Raw genomic sequence first — 14,653 nt, 5'->3', positions numbered from 1 at the left:
ATATTTTCGCTGAGTCTTTTATTGATTATAAGGTGAGCGGAACAGTTCTCATAAGCCATGGCTACTCCGTCCTGAATCACTTCGCCTACATTAATGTGTTTTAGCAGGGCAAAAAGTATGCTGTGAGCAACCCTGTCAAAAGCTTTTTCTAGGTCTAACTGAACCATTGCTACACATTCGAGGTTCGCATCACAGCATTCCAATATACTCCTAGCGATGTGAATATTCGACAATATTGTTCTATTACTAATACCGCATGTTTGGTGTGGGCCTACTATGGATTTAATAACTGACTGCATCCTTTTTCCGAGCACCTTCATGTAGATTTTATAATCCGAATTCGTAAGACTTATGGGCCTGTATCCAGCGACAGATTTCAGCTTTACCGTATCGGTGGTTTTCGGTATAAGCACAACATGACTTTTTCTGAATGATGACGGCAAGTGCTTAGTTTCATGAGCTTCTGATATTACACAGTGCAGTATCTCGCTTATTTCGGCTTTGAAAGTTTTATAGAAAGCTGCTCCTAGGCCGTCTGGTCCAGGCGCCTTTCCTTTACCCAAGTCTTCTATGGCTTCTGTAATTTCTTTCGCAGAGATCGGTCTCTCGAGTCCCTCTTTTATTTCGTCTTGTAATTTTGGCAGAAGTGTTAGAAAGGTGTTCACAAACTCTTCTGTTACGGGCACCTGCCTACCGAGCAACGCTCGGTAGTGTTCAACGAAAGCTTTTTCAATTACTTCTGGGTCTTTTGACATTGTGTTGTTAAAACAAATTTCTTTTATTATGTTTTTGGATGCGTAACCCTTTTCGTCACTGAGCGCGCGCTTAGTTGGCGCCTCTCCCAGCCACAGCCTCTCGGATCGTGCTCTTATCGCGGCTCCTTGGTAAATTTGAGCGTCCACCCTTTCAAGTTCGCGTTTAATTTCTCTAATCTGTTTCGAAAACAATCCCGGTATTGTGCACTCCGCGTTTAGAAAATAATCGAGCATGCTTTGCAGTTCTTTCTCTCTTTGTTTAGCTTTATGACGCATCACACAAGCCCTCTCGATCGCACTCATTTTCACTTCAATTTTAAACTGCTCCCACAGCTCAGCCCAATTTGTTGTAGCATCTATTTGCATTACGTCCATTTTTCCTTTTACCGTTTTGACAAACCATTCATCACTTAAGATCGTTTCGTTCATTTTCCACAGTTCCCAGTTAAAGTGAGACCCTCTATGTTTCGTGCCCAATGTACACGTTACTAGGCTGTGATCACTGAAGCTCACGTGCTTTACTGCGTAGCTATTGACCGTTCGCGCAAGGTTTGCTGATACGTACAAACGATCTAGTCGAGCGTGACTCTGCCCTTGGAAATGAGTAAAAACAACACTGTTACCGCTTAATATGCTTCCAACGTCTACTAAATCATAGTCTGCCACGATTGCGCAGAGTTGATGCGCACTTGTATCCCGTATTATTTTACTGGGCACCCTATCTTCGGACATGCAAACACAATTGAAGTCACCAAGAAGAACAACATTTCTTTCACACGTCAGGTGTGACTCAACAAAGTTAAAAAAAAATTTTCTATCACTAATTTTGTTTGGAGCGTACACACAGACAACTCGCCAATCAATATTATTGAAAGAGAAATCACATAGGACCAATCGCCCATCTTGGGCCGACATTACACTCTGCGCAACAATACCTATTGAATTACGCAAAAATAAAAGACAGCCACCGGCCTTACCTACTCCATGACAAACACAAGTGTTGTAACGGGATTTAAAAACCTGAACCATTTTGTCCGTTTGCTCTTCGCTTTCAATTTTAGTTTCTTGAACAGCAAGAATATCTATGTCGTTTTCCAGCAACAGGCGATTTAATTGTGCTTGTCGCCGTCTAGCCGTTAGCCCTCGTACGTTAAGCGTGCCAATACGTATTGCTATTCCATGATTATTTGCCATTGAAAGAGAAGAGCAAGCACAAACTACAATACATTTCGGAGATCAAAGACCGCCAAACTTACAAAAAACAAAACCCTACACCATCATAAGCTCCGTCTCATACGGCGAAGGCATGACGTTACCAAATGCGCTACTCATCATTCACTTAAAGGTTCCGCAGCACCTAGTCCTTACTGAGCCTTCTACCGAACAGCACCCCGCTACCGCGGGGGAACTGTCGGCGTTGTCCGCTTATCTGGTGGGACAGTCGGCGTCTGTCGCCCGTCTGGTGGGACGGTCGGCGTCTGCCGACCACCTGGCGGATTGGTCGGCGTCTGGCGCCCCTCAGGTGGATGTTCTCGCGTCGGCCTTCTCTCGAGCGGAACGTTCGGCTTGGGCTTGAGTGTAGACCGCCGGAAAGAGGAAGCCTTCGTGGGTGGCCCTTCGCTGCTGTCACCGTCGTCTTGCTCAAGCCTGACATCTTGATCGGGTATTTCGCGAGGTCTCTTTGAGACGGCGCTGGCCTGGTCCATTTTCTCGCCGGATTCTTCGATGAAGGCAGCGCCAGAGTTGCCCTGTCGCAGAACGCCCTCGGCAGCCTCCGCGTCCCCCTCACTTTCACGCACCATAGAATTTTCTGCAGACGGTTCACTTTGCACTTCATTCTTGGCCACTGCCTCACTACTGCCCTTTCTGGGTTGGCACTTGACGCTTGCCATGACCCCTGGCTTCTCTTCCGTGCCTCGTGGGTCTCCGCCCGCTCCAGCAGTCTCTTCCGCGTCCGCTTGATCCATCAAGTGCTCGTCTAACGCGTCGCTCCGGCCAGACCCGGTCACGTTAGCGTAGCTTCTCACGCACTGGGTCTCGTCGTGGCCGAAACGACGACAGAGTCCACAGCGTGGCACACGGCACTCGCGCCGTATATGGCCGGTGCCGCGGCATCGGAGGCAGAGCGGAGCTCTGCCTGGAACAATCACGAGCGCATGGTCCTCCGATACTCGTAGCTGATGCGGGATGTCTTCCATGGTCATACCAGCCTTCAGCCGTAACGATACCAGACGCGTGTGAGAACCTTTGTCGCCGCACCCTGGTACTCGCCACCGCTCCCTGGAAATTTCGGTCACCGTTCCGAACGGCGCCAAGGCTGCTCTGACGTCCTCGTCGGGAGTCGTGTGAAGCAGCCAGAACAGCTTCATTCTAATATCCTGGTTGCAAGGGTCAATGGCGACGCAGCGGTGTTCTTTGACACTAAAGGCCTTCGCTGACAGCAGCTTCTTTTTCCCGACTTCGTCCTTGAATGTTATAGCCCAGACATGGTTCATCTGGTAGGCCCCGAGGGCCACCACCTCCGGCAACAGCTTATGACGGTCAAGCGCATCGCGAAAATGTTCGACTCGATAGGGCCTGGCCTTCAAATCACCGTGCAAAAACACGGTATTACACACGGTCATACCTGATGGCAGATGCGGCAAAACAAGCTGGTAATCCTGTGAAGACGTTTCCGTAAGCCTGATACCGCGGCCCGGCTGGGCCGCATGAACCGCCCCTACGGAGCACAACATTCCGTGACCGTCCGCTGTGGTGGCCGGAAGTGCGCCACTCTGCCGCTCCTGCATGCGATGTAAATTTGTTTATATTTGTAATTAACGAGAGTAGTATTTTTTTTTTTGGCCGAGAAACACGAGCGCGCAGCACAAGAGAGCACTACTCGGACTGCAATTATGACTAAGACACCAAATTATTGCGCTGATAAGCTCTTCCTGTTAAATGGGAGCAAAATAAAATAAAGGAAACATGTAGCAGAGCGTGGTTTCGATCCACGGACCTCTGGGTTATGGGCCCAGCACGCTTCCGCTGCGCCACTCTGCTGCTCCTGCATGCGATGTAAATTTGTTTATAGTTGTAATTAACGAGAGTAGTCTTTTTTTTTTTTTTTTTTTTTAGGCCGAGAAACACGAGCGCGCAGCACAAGAGAGCACTACTCGGACTAGAATTATGACTAAGACACCAAATTACTGCGCTGATAAGCTCTTCCTGTTAAATGGGAGCAAAGTAAAATAAAGGAAGCATGTAGCAGAGCGTGGTTTCGATCCACGGACCTCTGGGTTATGGGCCCAGCACGCTTCCGCTGCGCCACTCTGTTGCTTTTTTTTTTTCTTTCTTTCATGGTATTTATTATAGTTGCATTCAACCAGACGTTAACCAGTTCTGCATAGTCAGAGAATGGAGGGCACAATAAAAGTCACACACAGAAAAGACAGCGTTCATACTGTGAGTAGAAACGTTCTTGTCACTTTAGAAGGGTGGCAAGGATAAGCACCTCACCAAAATAGGGTACCAGTCCGGTTGTACACCGAGTCCATCATAAACCTGCTTTAGGTGTAGTGTCATTTGTATGAAATTTGCCCTTGTAGGTACAACCCTTTCGGCGTTTCTGTCCATCATTCGCGTTTTCCACAAACTGTGCATTCCCATGACAAAAAACATATCGAAAGGTGCACTATTATCAGAGGTTGGCAGCAGGTATCGCACAGTATGAGCGTTAATTTCAAAGTCTTTCTTTAAAGTCCATTGGAGGACATCCCAAAATAGGATGGCGTTAGTGCAGCTAATAAAACAATGTTCAATTGTCTCTGGTACATCACAAAGGCGACAGTTAACAGAAGAGACAAAGATACCCTTTTTTTTGTAGCCATGTTTTAACCGGTATGGTTTCACTATGAACTTTATAAAAGAATGTTTTGCAGCAAGGGGATAAATACATTTTGCGAACTCGCTTTAGCACATCGTGGCCTGGCAATTTAATGTATATTGATCGGTAAAGTGGAGGCGGAAATAGCATGGATAGTAAGTCTTTGTACAACGTTTTGCGCGACACAGAATACAAGTATTCAGTGGAAAACCGAACTGTCAGGAAACGAACCGCCAAGTAAACTTCTTGCATGAACCCCCACAAGCATAAGCGCGAAGAAAAACTTGAAGAAACAACTAAATCAGGTAACGCATTAACAAGTGTGACTTGCAAGTATGAACGAATTACAGGATGGGAAGTATCGCGAAAAAAGAAGAAACGAGACACTATCTGCCGCACATAAAGATGTACTAAGCCCAGCCCACCTTCACTAACAGGCCTAAAAATATTGTCTCGCCTCATGGGCTCAAAAGTTGAAGACCATACGAAGGTTGCAAGGATACGGTGAAAGCGTTGGATGTATAGCCTAGCACAATGGATAACTTGCAATACATAGAAAATTTTTGCTGCCAAGAACTTATTGCAGGCTTCGGCTTTCCCAAAAATAGAAAGTCGTTGTGGAACGAATGTCTGGGCGTAACTTTGTAGTACCGAAACCCGTTCTTTCCAATAGTGTGCGCTTAATTTATATGCGTCTAGCGGCACGCCAAGATACTTTGGCGGGACATCAGTCCACTTAACGCCTGCAAACTGTTCTGGTGTATAGCACCATGAGCCAAACCATAAGCCTAAACGTTTTGAGGAGTTCATTCGCGCTCCTGATACGCTGCCAAATTCTTCTATTTTCGATACTACTTTTTCAACACTAGACTTATCCGTGCAGAAGAACGCTAGATCGTCTGCATAAGCTAAGACTTTAACTTCATTACCCAGTATATTGAAGCCATGGATGTGACTGGACTGAATTACGCTTAAGCATAGCGGTTCCAGGTAAAGAGCGAATAGTAGTGGGGACATCGGGCATCCTTGTTTTACTGATGAGCAAATAGAAATGGGTTCGGAGAGTTGGCCATTAATAACTAAACGAGTAGTACAACAGGTGTAGCAAAGCCTAACGCCTTTGAGCACAATGGAGCCAACATTGACATGCTCCAGAAGGGAAAATAAATAGGAGTGACTGACACGATCAAAAGCTTTAGCAAGGTCTACCTGGAGCATTGCAAGCTGCTCAGTGGAACCATAACAGTATTGAAGAAGGGTACGGGCGATATGTATGTTAGTTTGAATTGATCGGCCCCTGATTCCACACGTCGGATGGGAACCAATTAGAATTGACATCGCAAATTGCAATCTATTGGATAGAACTTTCGCAAAAATTTTGTAATCCACGTTTGCCAATGTGATTGGTCGATAGCCTTCTACGGAACGCAGTTTCTCGTTATCTGAACTTTTGGGAATTAAAAGTGTGTGGGTTTTGCAAAAAGACTGCGGAAGGGCGTCAACCTCTAAACTTGTAATAAGAATATCCAATAATATGGGGCTGATAATTGATTTGAAAGCTTTGTAAAATTCACTTGATAGTCCATCGGGGCCGGGTGTTTTCGACAAAGGCAACTGATCAATAGCTAGCTCAATTTCTTGAATCGTAAGGCTACCACTGATGACTGCACAGTCATCATCCTGTAATGGTTTGACAAGAGATACAAAACTCTCTAAAACTTTGCATCGTGATCGTCCGGAGGTGCACTAAACAACATAGTGTAGAAAGTTTCGAACTTAGAAATTATGTCATTAGTATTTGTTAGAAGACTACCTTCGGAGTATATTTCCGGAATTACTTTGGAAATACCGTGACGTCGCTCGTCAAGTAAAGCTTGGCGTGTTGGTTGCTCAGATTGCAGAGCACGCCTGTTTCGAGATCGAATTCACGCACCTCTGTAACGTAGTGCGTCATACTTTTGTAACTCACATTTAATGTTTTCTATGTCGACAATGTAAGTGCCTGGCATTTCGCATTCAATCTCATAAAGGCTACATAGGCTCTTAAGAAGCGTTTTTTCTTCATTCTTTCTATAGAATGATTTCACTGATCCAATTTCTATAGCCACTGTACGAACCTCTTGTTTAAAGAGTTCCCAAGCAGCAAATAATGGCAAGTCACTAGAAAGGGAATTGGTTAGAGCCATGCGCACGCGATTAATAAATTCCTGATCATTTAGGAGCTCAGAGTTAAGCTTCCAGAGTGCCCACTGTGGTCGGAAATTAGTTACACATTTTTCACCAATGTTTGCGATAACCATACAATGATCAGAGAATGAAACGGGGATAGTAATGCAGGATAGTCCTCGAGAGAGGAGTGATGAAGAAACATAAATCCGATCAAGGCGGGCGTAGGAACGACCTTGAATTCTTGTATAAGAGCGAGCTCCCTGTCCCGACGCTCCTAATTCAACGAGCCCTGAATTTTCTATTATGTTAGACAAAACTTCACCACTCCTGTCCCGCTGAGGGTTAAAGCCGCTTCGATCGTTCGGATCACATACACAATTGAAATCTCCCATTAAAACAATGCAGCGATCACAGTCCAATAGACTAGACACAGTATCAAATAAAAGAGTTCGTTTTGCAGCGTCATTAAATGCATAGACGTTGACTATGCGCCATGGCACACCCTGCAACACAAAATCACAACATATATATCGACCTTCAGTGTCGACATGATAACTAAATGCTGAATAAAGTAGGCTCTTTTTCAGAAACAGGAAACAGCCCGCGGATAAACCAAGAGCGTGTGAAACGCAAACATTATACTCAGACAGAAAAGGTCGCAAAGCCCTTTCTGTCTCGTCGTCACTCTCAATCTTCGTCTCCTGCACGGCGACGAAGTCGAGGCGCCTCCTAGACAAAAGCCGGCGAAGCTGCGCCTGTTTCTGCAAAGACCTAAGGCCTCGTACGTTCAAGGTTGCGAATAGAAGTTGCTGGGACAGGGCCATGGTGACTACCAACTATTTGGACCTAATGATCTATGTGATCAGTCCTAGAGGGCAACGGTGAGGCTCCCTCCGAAACCCCACCTGGCCTTCTGGACCGTGATCGTCGGCACTTTCCTGAGTGTTTCGATGTTTTGCGGCGACGTGCTTTTCTTGTGGTACTGGTCGTCTCGCTGTCTGTGCTTGATTCCGATCTGTTAGTCGCACGGCGCTTCGGAACTGAAGTATCCGCGTTACTTCGTCTGTCCTCTGCCGGCTCAGCGCACGTGTCCAGATGCTTGGGTGCATCAGATGAGTCACCTCCGGCTCCCTCATTCGCTTGCTGGGCAGAAGCTGGCTCCGTGGTAGCGGGTGCTCCTTTGGGTTGTTGCTTCGGTTGGTCATCTTTCTCTTCGCTACTTTCTTTTTGTACGGGCAGTTCTGCGATGCCATTGTGACTGTCTTTAACAGGCAGAGGGGCCTTACTGGCACAGCGGGTCTCCGCAGAAGAGGGCACGTCTCCCGTCGCGTCAAGAACCTCCGTAACGTCCATTATGTGCTCTTGCAAGCTTTCATCCGGAGGCTTTGTTCTGTGTCGTAACTTATCGGCGTATGTTACGACACATTCTTCAGCTGTGTGGCCAAAGCGCCGGCAGGTTTCACAACGTGGGGTTCTGCAGTTTCGACGAATGTGCCCCACCTTGTTACAGCGCAGACAAAGTGGGGGCCGGCCTGGAATTAATACGAGACTCTGCACCCCACAAACAGGTAGTAGATGTGGAACGTCTCCCACGCTCACTCCATCGGCAAGAGTCAACACCACGTCCCGATTTAACGTACGCATTTGCTCCATCTCCGATACTCTCCAGCTTTCTGCTGATATAGACTTGACTTTCCCGTAAGCCTGGAGCGCATCTCGAATGTAGTCATCTTCCAAACGCTCAGGAAGCCACAAAAGCTTCATTTTAACTTCCGTGGGCTCAGGATCAATGACGACGCAGCGTCTACCTTTTACGGATAATTCCCCGCATGCGACTAGCTTTGATTTTGTCATCCCTGATTTGCACGTCACCATCCACACGTGCGACATCTGAAATTGTCCGATGGAACTTATTTTCTTCAGGTCAATAACGTTCCGAAGGGCGTCTCTGAAGTCTTGGGCTCTGTACGGTCGACCACTTAAGTCAGCATGCAGGAAAACGGAGTCCACAACCAGCTTACCGGTAGGAATACGAGGTATCACAACACAGTAGTCATTGCTGCTGGCTGAAGCCTGAGCAGCACCTCGGCCAAGGGCCGATAAATCCTTTGGAGCGGAGAACATGAAAAAAGTGACCGTTCGGAACGCCGTCTTCTTCTTTCTCCTGCGCCACTCTGTTGCTCCTGCATGCGATGTAAATTTGTTTATATTTGTAATTAACAAGAGTAGTCTTTTTTTTTTCTTTAGGGCGAGAAACACAAGCGCGCAGCACAAGAGAGCACTACTCGGACTGCAATTATGACTATAAGACACCAAATTACTGCGCTGATAAGCTCTTCCTGTTAAATGGGAGCAAAATAATATAAAGGAAACATGTATCAGAGTGTGGTTTCGATCCACGGACCTCTTGGGTTCTGGGCCCAGCACGCTTCCGCTGCGCCACTCTGCTGCTCCTGCATGCGATGTAAATTTGTTTATAGTTGGAATTAACGAGAGTAGTCTTTTTTTTTTTTTTTTTTTAGGCCGAGAAACACGAGCGCGCAGCACAAGAGAGCACTACTCGGACTGCAATTATGTCTATAAGACACCAAATTACTGCGCTGATAAGCTCTTCCTGTTAAATGGGAGCAAAATAAAATAAAGGAAACAAGTAGCAGAGTGTGGTTTCGATCCACGGAGCTCTGGGTTATGGGCCCAGCACGCTTCCGCTGCGCCACTCTGCTGCTCCTGCATGCGATGTAAATTTGTTTATAGTTGTAATTAACGAGAGTAGTCTTTTTTTTTTTTTTTTTTTTAGGCCGAGAAACACGAGCGCGCAGCACAAGAGAGCACTACTCGGACTGCAATTATGTCTATAAGACACCAAATTACTGCGCTGATAAGCTCTTCCTGTTAAATGGGAGCAAAATAAAATAAAGGAAACATGTATCAGAGCGTGGTTTCGATCCACGGACCTCTTGGGTTCTGGGCCCAGCACGCTTCCGCTGCGCCACTCTGCTGCTCCTGCATGCGATGTAAATTTGTTTATAGTTGTAATTAACGAGAGTAGTCTTTTTTTTTTTTTTTTAGGCCGAGAAACACGAGCGCGCAGCACAAGAGAGCACTACTCGGACTGCAATTATGTCTATAAGACACCAAATTACTGCGCTGATAAGCTCTTCCTGTTAAATGGGAGCAAAATAAAATAAAGGAAACATGTAGCAGAGTGTGGTTTCGATCCACGGACCTCTGGGTTCTGGGCACAGCACGCTTCCGCTGCGCCACTCTGCTGCTTTTTTTTTTATTTATTGCCTGTTAGCGATACAATACGAGAAAAACATGGAATGACTCAATTCACAATTTTGAAATCAAAGGAAAACCACATTCACAATAAAATGAGGCGATAAAAACACCGGCTGTATTACACATTATACAGCTTGGTTAAAGGTATTTTGTTGTCGTGAGGTGGTCAAAGATCCATAGCCATTCTGGGGGCTCGCATAAAGATCTGTATGCGTCACGTACATATACAATATTTTCAACAAAATACTCTTTTGCTGGTCGTGCAACTTGGTCTGCATTTCTGACCGCCATTCGCGTCCTCCAGAGACTGTGCATACACAACAACATTATTAGGTCGTACGGCACCATCTCTGTTTGCTCAAAAGGCAGAAACCGTATCCGGAAAGGCGTTGATGGCAAATCTTTTTTGGGAGTTCTCTGTACGATGTCCCATAAGAATATGGAATCCCAGCAATTCAAGAAAATATGCTCTATTGTCTCTGGCTTTTTACAAATGATGCAGTTGACGCTCCCAGGCACAAAGATACCTTTTTCCTGGAGCCAAGGTTTGACAGGTAGTGTGCCGCAGTGTAACATAAAGAAGAAAGTTTTTGTTGAAGCCTTCACAGGAAAACCTTTTACACGTTTCAGCACATTCCGCTCTTGTCCTAAATGATATGCTGAACGAGAAATCGGTGTAGGGCACATGACATAAATAAGGTCCTTGTAAAGCTTCTTTCTGGAAACATCTGAGAGATAATCTACTGAAAAATGCGCTCTCAGAAAACGGACACTATCCACAACTTCACGCATAAATCCTTTCACAGCTAGATTACGAAGCGTGTGTGACGTAACAATAAAATGAGGCAATGCATCATACAATCGCAGTTGAATAACAGTGCGCAAGGACGCGTCACTTTGGTCGCGAAAAAACACAAATCTCGACACGACCTGTTTCAAGAACAAATGAGATAAACTTACACCTCCATTCCCCACCGCATGAAATAAGTTTACACGACTCATCCTTTCCCAACCAGATGCCCACAAAAAAAAACAGCAAATATTCTGTGCAATTTCTGCACACAAATCCTTGACATACACAACACTTGTAACATGTAAAACACTTTCTCTACCAAAAACAAGTTACACACCGTCGCACGGGTGAAAATAGACATACTTCGTCCGCCTCACTTTGATGTCTGCGCTTTCATTTTTTCAGTTGGCTCTGCCCACTGGCTCGTTGCATCTTTATAATATTGAAGCGGAACACCAAGGTAGCTGGATGGCACAGTTGTGAACTTAATGCTTTCATAGCATTCTGGCTTATCTTCCCATTCTCCGTGCCAGAAACCTAAACACTTCTGCCAGTTTATGGCACTGCCAGTAAAGCTATAAAACTCTTTGGCATCTTTTCCTGCTTCTTTAATGCTTGTTTTGTCTCCACAAAAAATTGCAATGTCCTCTGCGTAAGACAAGATTTTAATTTCATGCGTGACTAAACGGAAGCCTCGTATATTCTGGTTGTTCTGCACTTTAAGACAAAAAGGTTTCAAGAACATTGCAAATAATGATGCTGAAATCGGATCTCCCTGTTTCACACCAGTTACAACTGATATTCGATCACTTAATGTCTTATTAATTATTAGATTGGTAGTACAATCAGTGTAAGCCATTTTTACCCCATCTAGGACCACCTTGCCAACGTTAGTATATTCGAGTAATCTAAAGATCGCCTCGTGCGCTACCCTATCAAAGGCTTTCTCAAGGTCTAGCTGTACCATCGCCACGTGCCCGCATACCATATCACAGCACTCCAGTACACTTCGAGCTGTATGAACATTCGTAAAAATTGTCATCCCCTTTATGCCACATGTTTGGTGTTTACCAACTACCAATGTTATTACACTTTGCAGTCTTTTAGCTAACACTTTCATGAATATCCTGTAATCAACATTTGCAAGACTTATCGGCCGATATGCTTCCACTGAAAGTAATTTCGAGGGGTCATCTGTTTTAGGTATTAGTACAATATGGCTTGTTTTAAAAGATGGAGGTATTCCACGTCTGTCATACGCTTCATTAATAACATGGTAGAGTATTTCACCAATTCCTGTTTAAAGGCTTTGTAGAATGACGCGCCAAGGCCATCAGGCCCAGGCGACTTTCCTACACTTAACTCTTTTATTGCTGTTTCGATTTCATTAACACTAATGGGAGCTTCCAGTGTATTTTTCGCATCGTCGTCCAACCTCGGCATTAGTGGCATAAATTCTGTAAAGAAGCCTTTGTGTACAGGTGTCTTACACCCCAGCAAACCCGTGTATCTTTCAACAAATGCTTTCTGGATCACATTTTGATCAGTCGTGACTTCATCACGATAGCAAATTCTTTTGATTTCGATCTTTCGTCTCCCAGTGCACGCTTGGTTGGGACTGAGCTATCGACGGAAGCGACTGACGCTACTTTCCGATCTCATTTCTTGAGTATTTACTATTGGCGCCCATGAAGAAGATCAAGCAAGAAGTTGCTTAAACAAAGGTGTGTTTAAGAAAGCCGCAAAAAAAGAAGTGGAAGGTATAAACAATGCTTGTCATAAAGCGCGAGGAATCGCTGCAAATAAAAAAGTCCGTCGAGCCGGATTCGAACCAGCGACCTATGGATACCTGTCTCCCTTGCATCACTCCTACAGTCCACCGCTCTACCAACTGAGCTATCGACGGTTTTTTTTATATTTTATTTTTATTATTACCTGTTTTACGCACAACGCACGTACAAAAAGGTAACACGTTTGCTCTCAGTAGAACATCCCACGCGTTAGAGTTAAAAACAGAAAGAGGTAGTTGTACTTTGGTAAAAACACCGGCTGCATATTGGGTAAAGCAGCTTGGTTAGGGGAACCGAACTGTGGCTAATTTGTCTAATATGGGTAGCCACGCTGGTGGCTCCCCTTTGGCCTTATGTATGTCACGTAGGTGCAGGATGTTTTCCACGAAATATTCCTGAGCAGAACGAGGTTGGAGAGCTTCATGCCTTACATCCATTCTTGTCTTCCAGACACTGTGCATGCAGAGCAACATTATTGTGTCGCAGGGCACGTCTCCCGTCTCTTCAAAAGCAGAAAGCGAATACCGAATGGTGTCAGAGGGAATTCTTTTTTGATGGTTCTTTGTAGGATGTCGCACAAGAACACTGAGTCCCAACAATCTAGAAATATATGGTCTATAGTTTCCGGTTTATGGCATATTCCGCAATCGAAACTCCATGGTACAAACAAACCCTTCTCTCTTAGCCATGGTTTTACGGGAAGTGTGCCACTGTGCACAAGAAAGAAGAAAGATTTGGTAGTCGGCCTGATAGACATTTTTTTTACACGTTTCAAGGCATTGCGTTCAGGCCCTAGAGTGTATGTTGAGCGGTATATAGGCACGGGGCACAAAATATCCACGAGGTCTTTATACAATTTCTTCCGGCCGACAACAGACAAATATTCAAGTGAAAAATGGGCTTTGAGCAAACGAAAAGCGCTTACCACTTCGCGCATATATGCTTTCACCACTACTTGTGGTGTTCCAAATGATGTAAAAATGAACTCAGATAAGGCATTGTGTAGTTGGACGTGTATAATAGTTTGTGGAAAGGCATTCCTTTGGTCGCGTAGGAAAATGAACCTTGAGACTACTTGTCTTAAAAACAAGTTACACAAACCAAGACCTCCGTTATTCACGGAATGAAATAAGTTTAGCCTGCTTGTACGTTCCCATCCCGATCCCCAAACAAACATTGCGAATATCCTGTGCAATTTTTGGACACACATCCTAGACATAAATAATACTTGCAACATATGGTACACTTTAGCCACGAGGAATGAGTTACACACAGTTGCACGCGCAAACATTGAGAGGTTCCGTCCTCCCCAGTTTCTTGTTTGCTCGCTTGCCCAATCAGTATCTGCTGTTCACTGCTCGGTCGTGTCGCGGTAATGTTCGAGTGGTACGCCGAGGTAAGTAGCAGGTGTCTCCCTGAAATTTATAGTGTCGGAAATTTCTGGCGTAGATTCCCATTCACCATGCCAAAAACCTAAGCATTTTTGCCAGCTTATTGCACTTCCTGTAAGGCTGCAGAAAGTTCTTGCGGTATGCATAGCTTCCTGAATACTTTCCTTATCAGTGCAGAATACTGCGATATCGTCAGCAAAGGATAAGACCTTTATTTCACGTTATAAGAGCCGGAAACCGCGTATCTTTTTATTCATAATTATATTTAAACACAGCGGTTCGATGTAAATTGCAAATAGCAATGAACTGGCAGGGCATCCCTGTTTTACACCAGAGTATGCTGTAATGCTTTCGGTTAATTTTTTATTAATAATTAGTTTCGAAGGACAGCCAGTGTAGGCCATTTTTACTCCATCATAAATGATGGCACCTACGTTGATGTGTTCTAAGAGGGAGAAAAGAATGCTGTGGGTTACCTTATCGAAAGCTTTTTCTAAGTCGCGTTGAATCATGGCTACCCGTCCGTGCATTAGGTCACATAGTTCCAATATACTTCTGGTCACATGAATATTCGTGAGTATGGTTCTCCTTTTGATTCCACAAGTTTG

The 14,653-nt window shown here is 45.0% G+C and overlaps 1 protein-coding gene and 2 non-coding genes across 3 annotated transcripts; all 3 read right to left on the bottom strand.

The window, feature by feature from the left end:
- Positions 1 to 3,725: 3,725 nt before the first annotated feature.
- TRNAM-CAU (transfer RNA methionine (anticodon CAU)) lies at positions 3,726 to 3,797 on the bottom strand. The gene has a single exon. It is a non-coding gene; the product is annotated as a tRNA-Met (tRNA).
- Positions 3,798 to 7,167: 3,370 nt separating this feature from the next.
- Positions 7,168 to 10,657, bottom strand: LOC129382130 (uncharacterized). The gene has a single exon (XM_055065528.2). The coding sequence runs from the start codon at positions 8,911 to 8,913 to the stop codon at positions 7,636 to 7,638; it is 1,278 nt and encodes a 425-aa protein (XP_054921503.1). The 5' UTR covers positions 8,914 to 10,657; the 3' UTR covers positions 7,168 to 7,635.
- Positions 10,658 to 12,675: 2,018 nt separating this feature from the next.
- TRNAY-GUA (transfer RNA tyrosine (anticodon GUA)) lies at positions 12,676 to 12,770 on the bottom strand. Its single transcript has 2 exons — positions 12,734 to 12,770; positions 12,676 to 12,711 (listed from the first exon to the last, which is right to left on the bottom strand). It is a non-coding gene; the product is annotated as a tRNA-Tyr (tRNA).
- Between the last annotated feature and the right edge of the window lie 1,883 nt (positions 12,771 to 14,653).

The sequence above is a fragment of the Dermacentor andersoni genome, chromosome 1, assembly GCF_023375885.2.
Source record: "Dermacentor andersoni chromosome 1, qqDerAnde1_hic_scaffold, whole genome shotgun sequence".
NCBI lineage: Eukaryota > Metazoa > Arthropoda > Arachnida > Ixodida > Ixodidae > Dermacentor > Dermacentor andersoni.
This window is presented reverse-complemented; position numbering and strand designations above follow the sequence as displayed.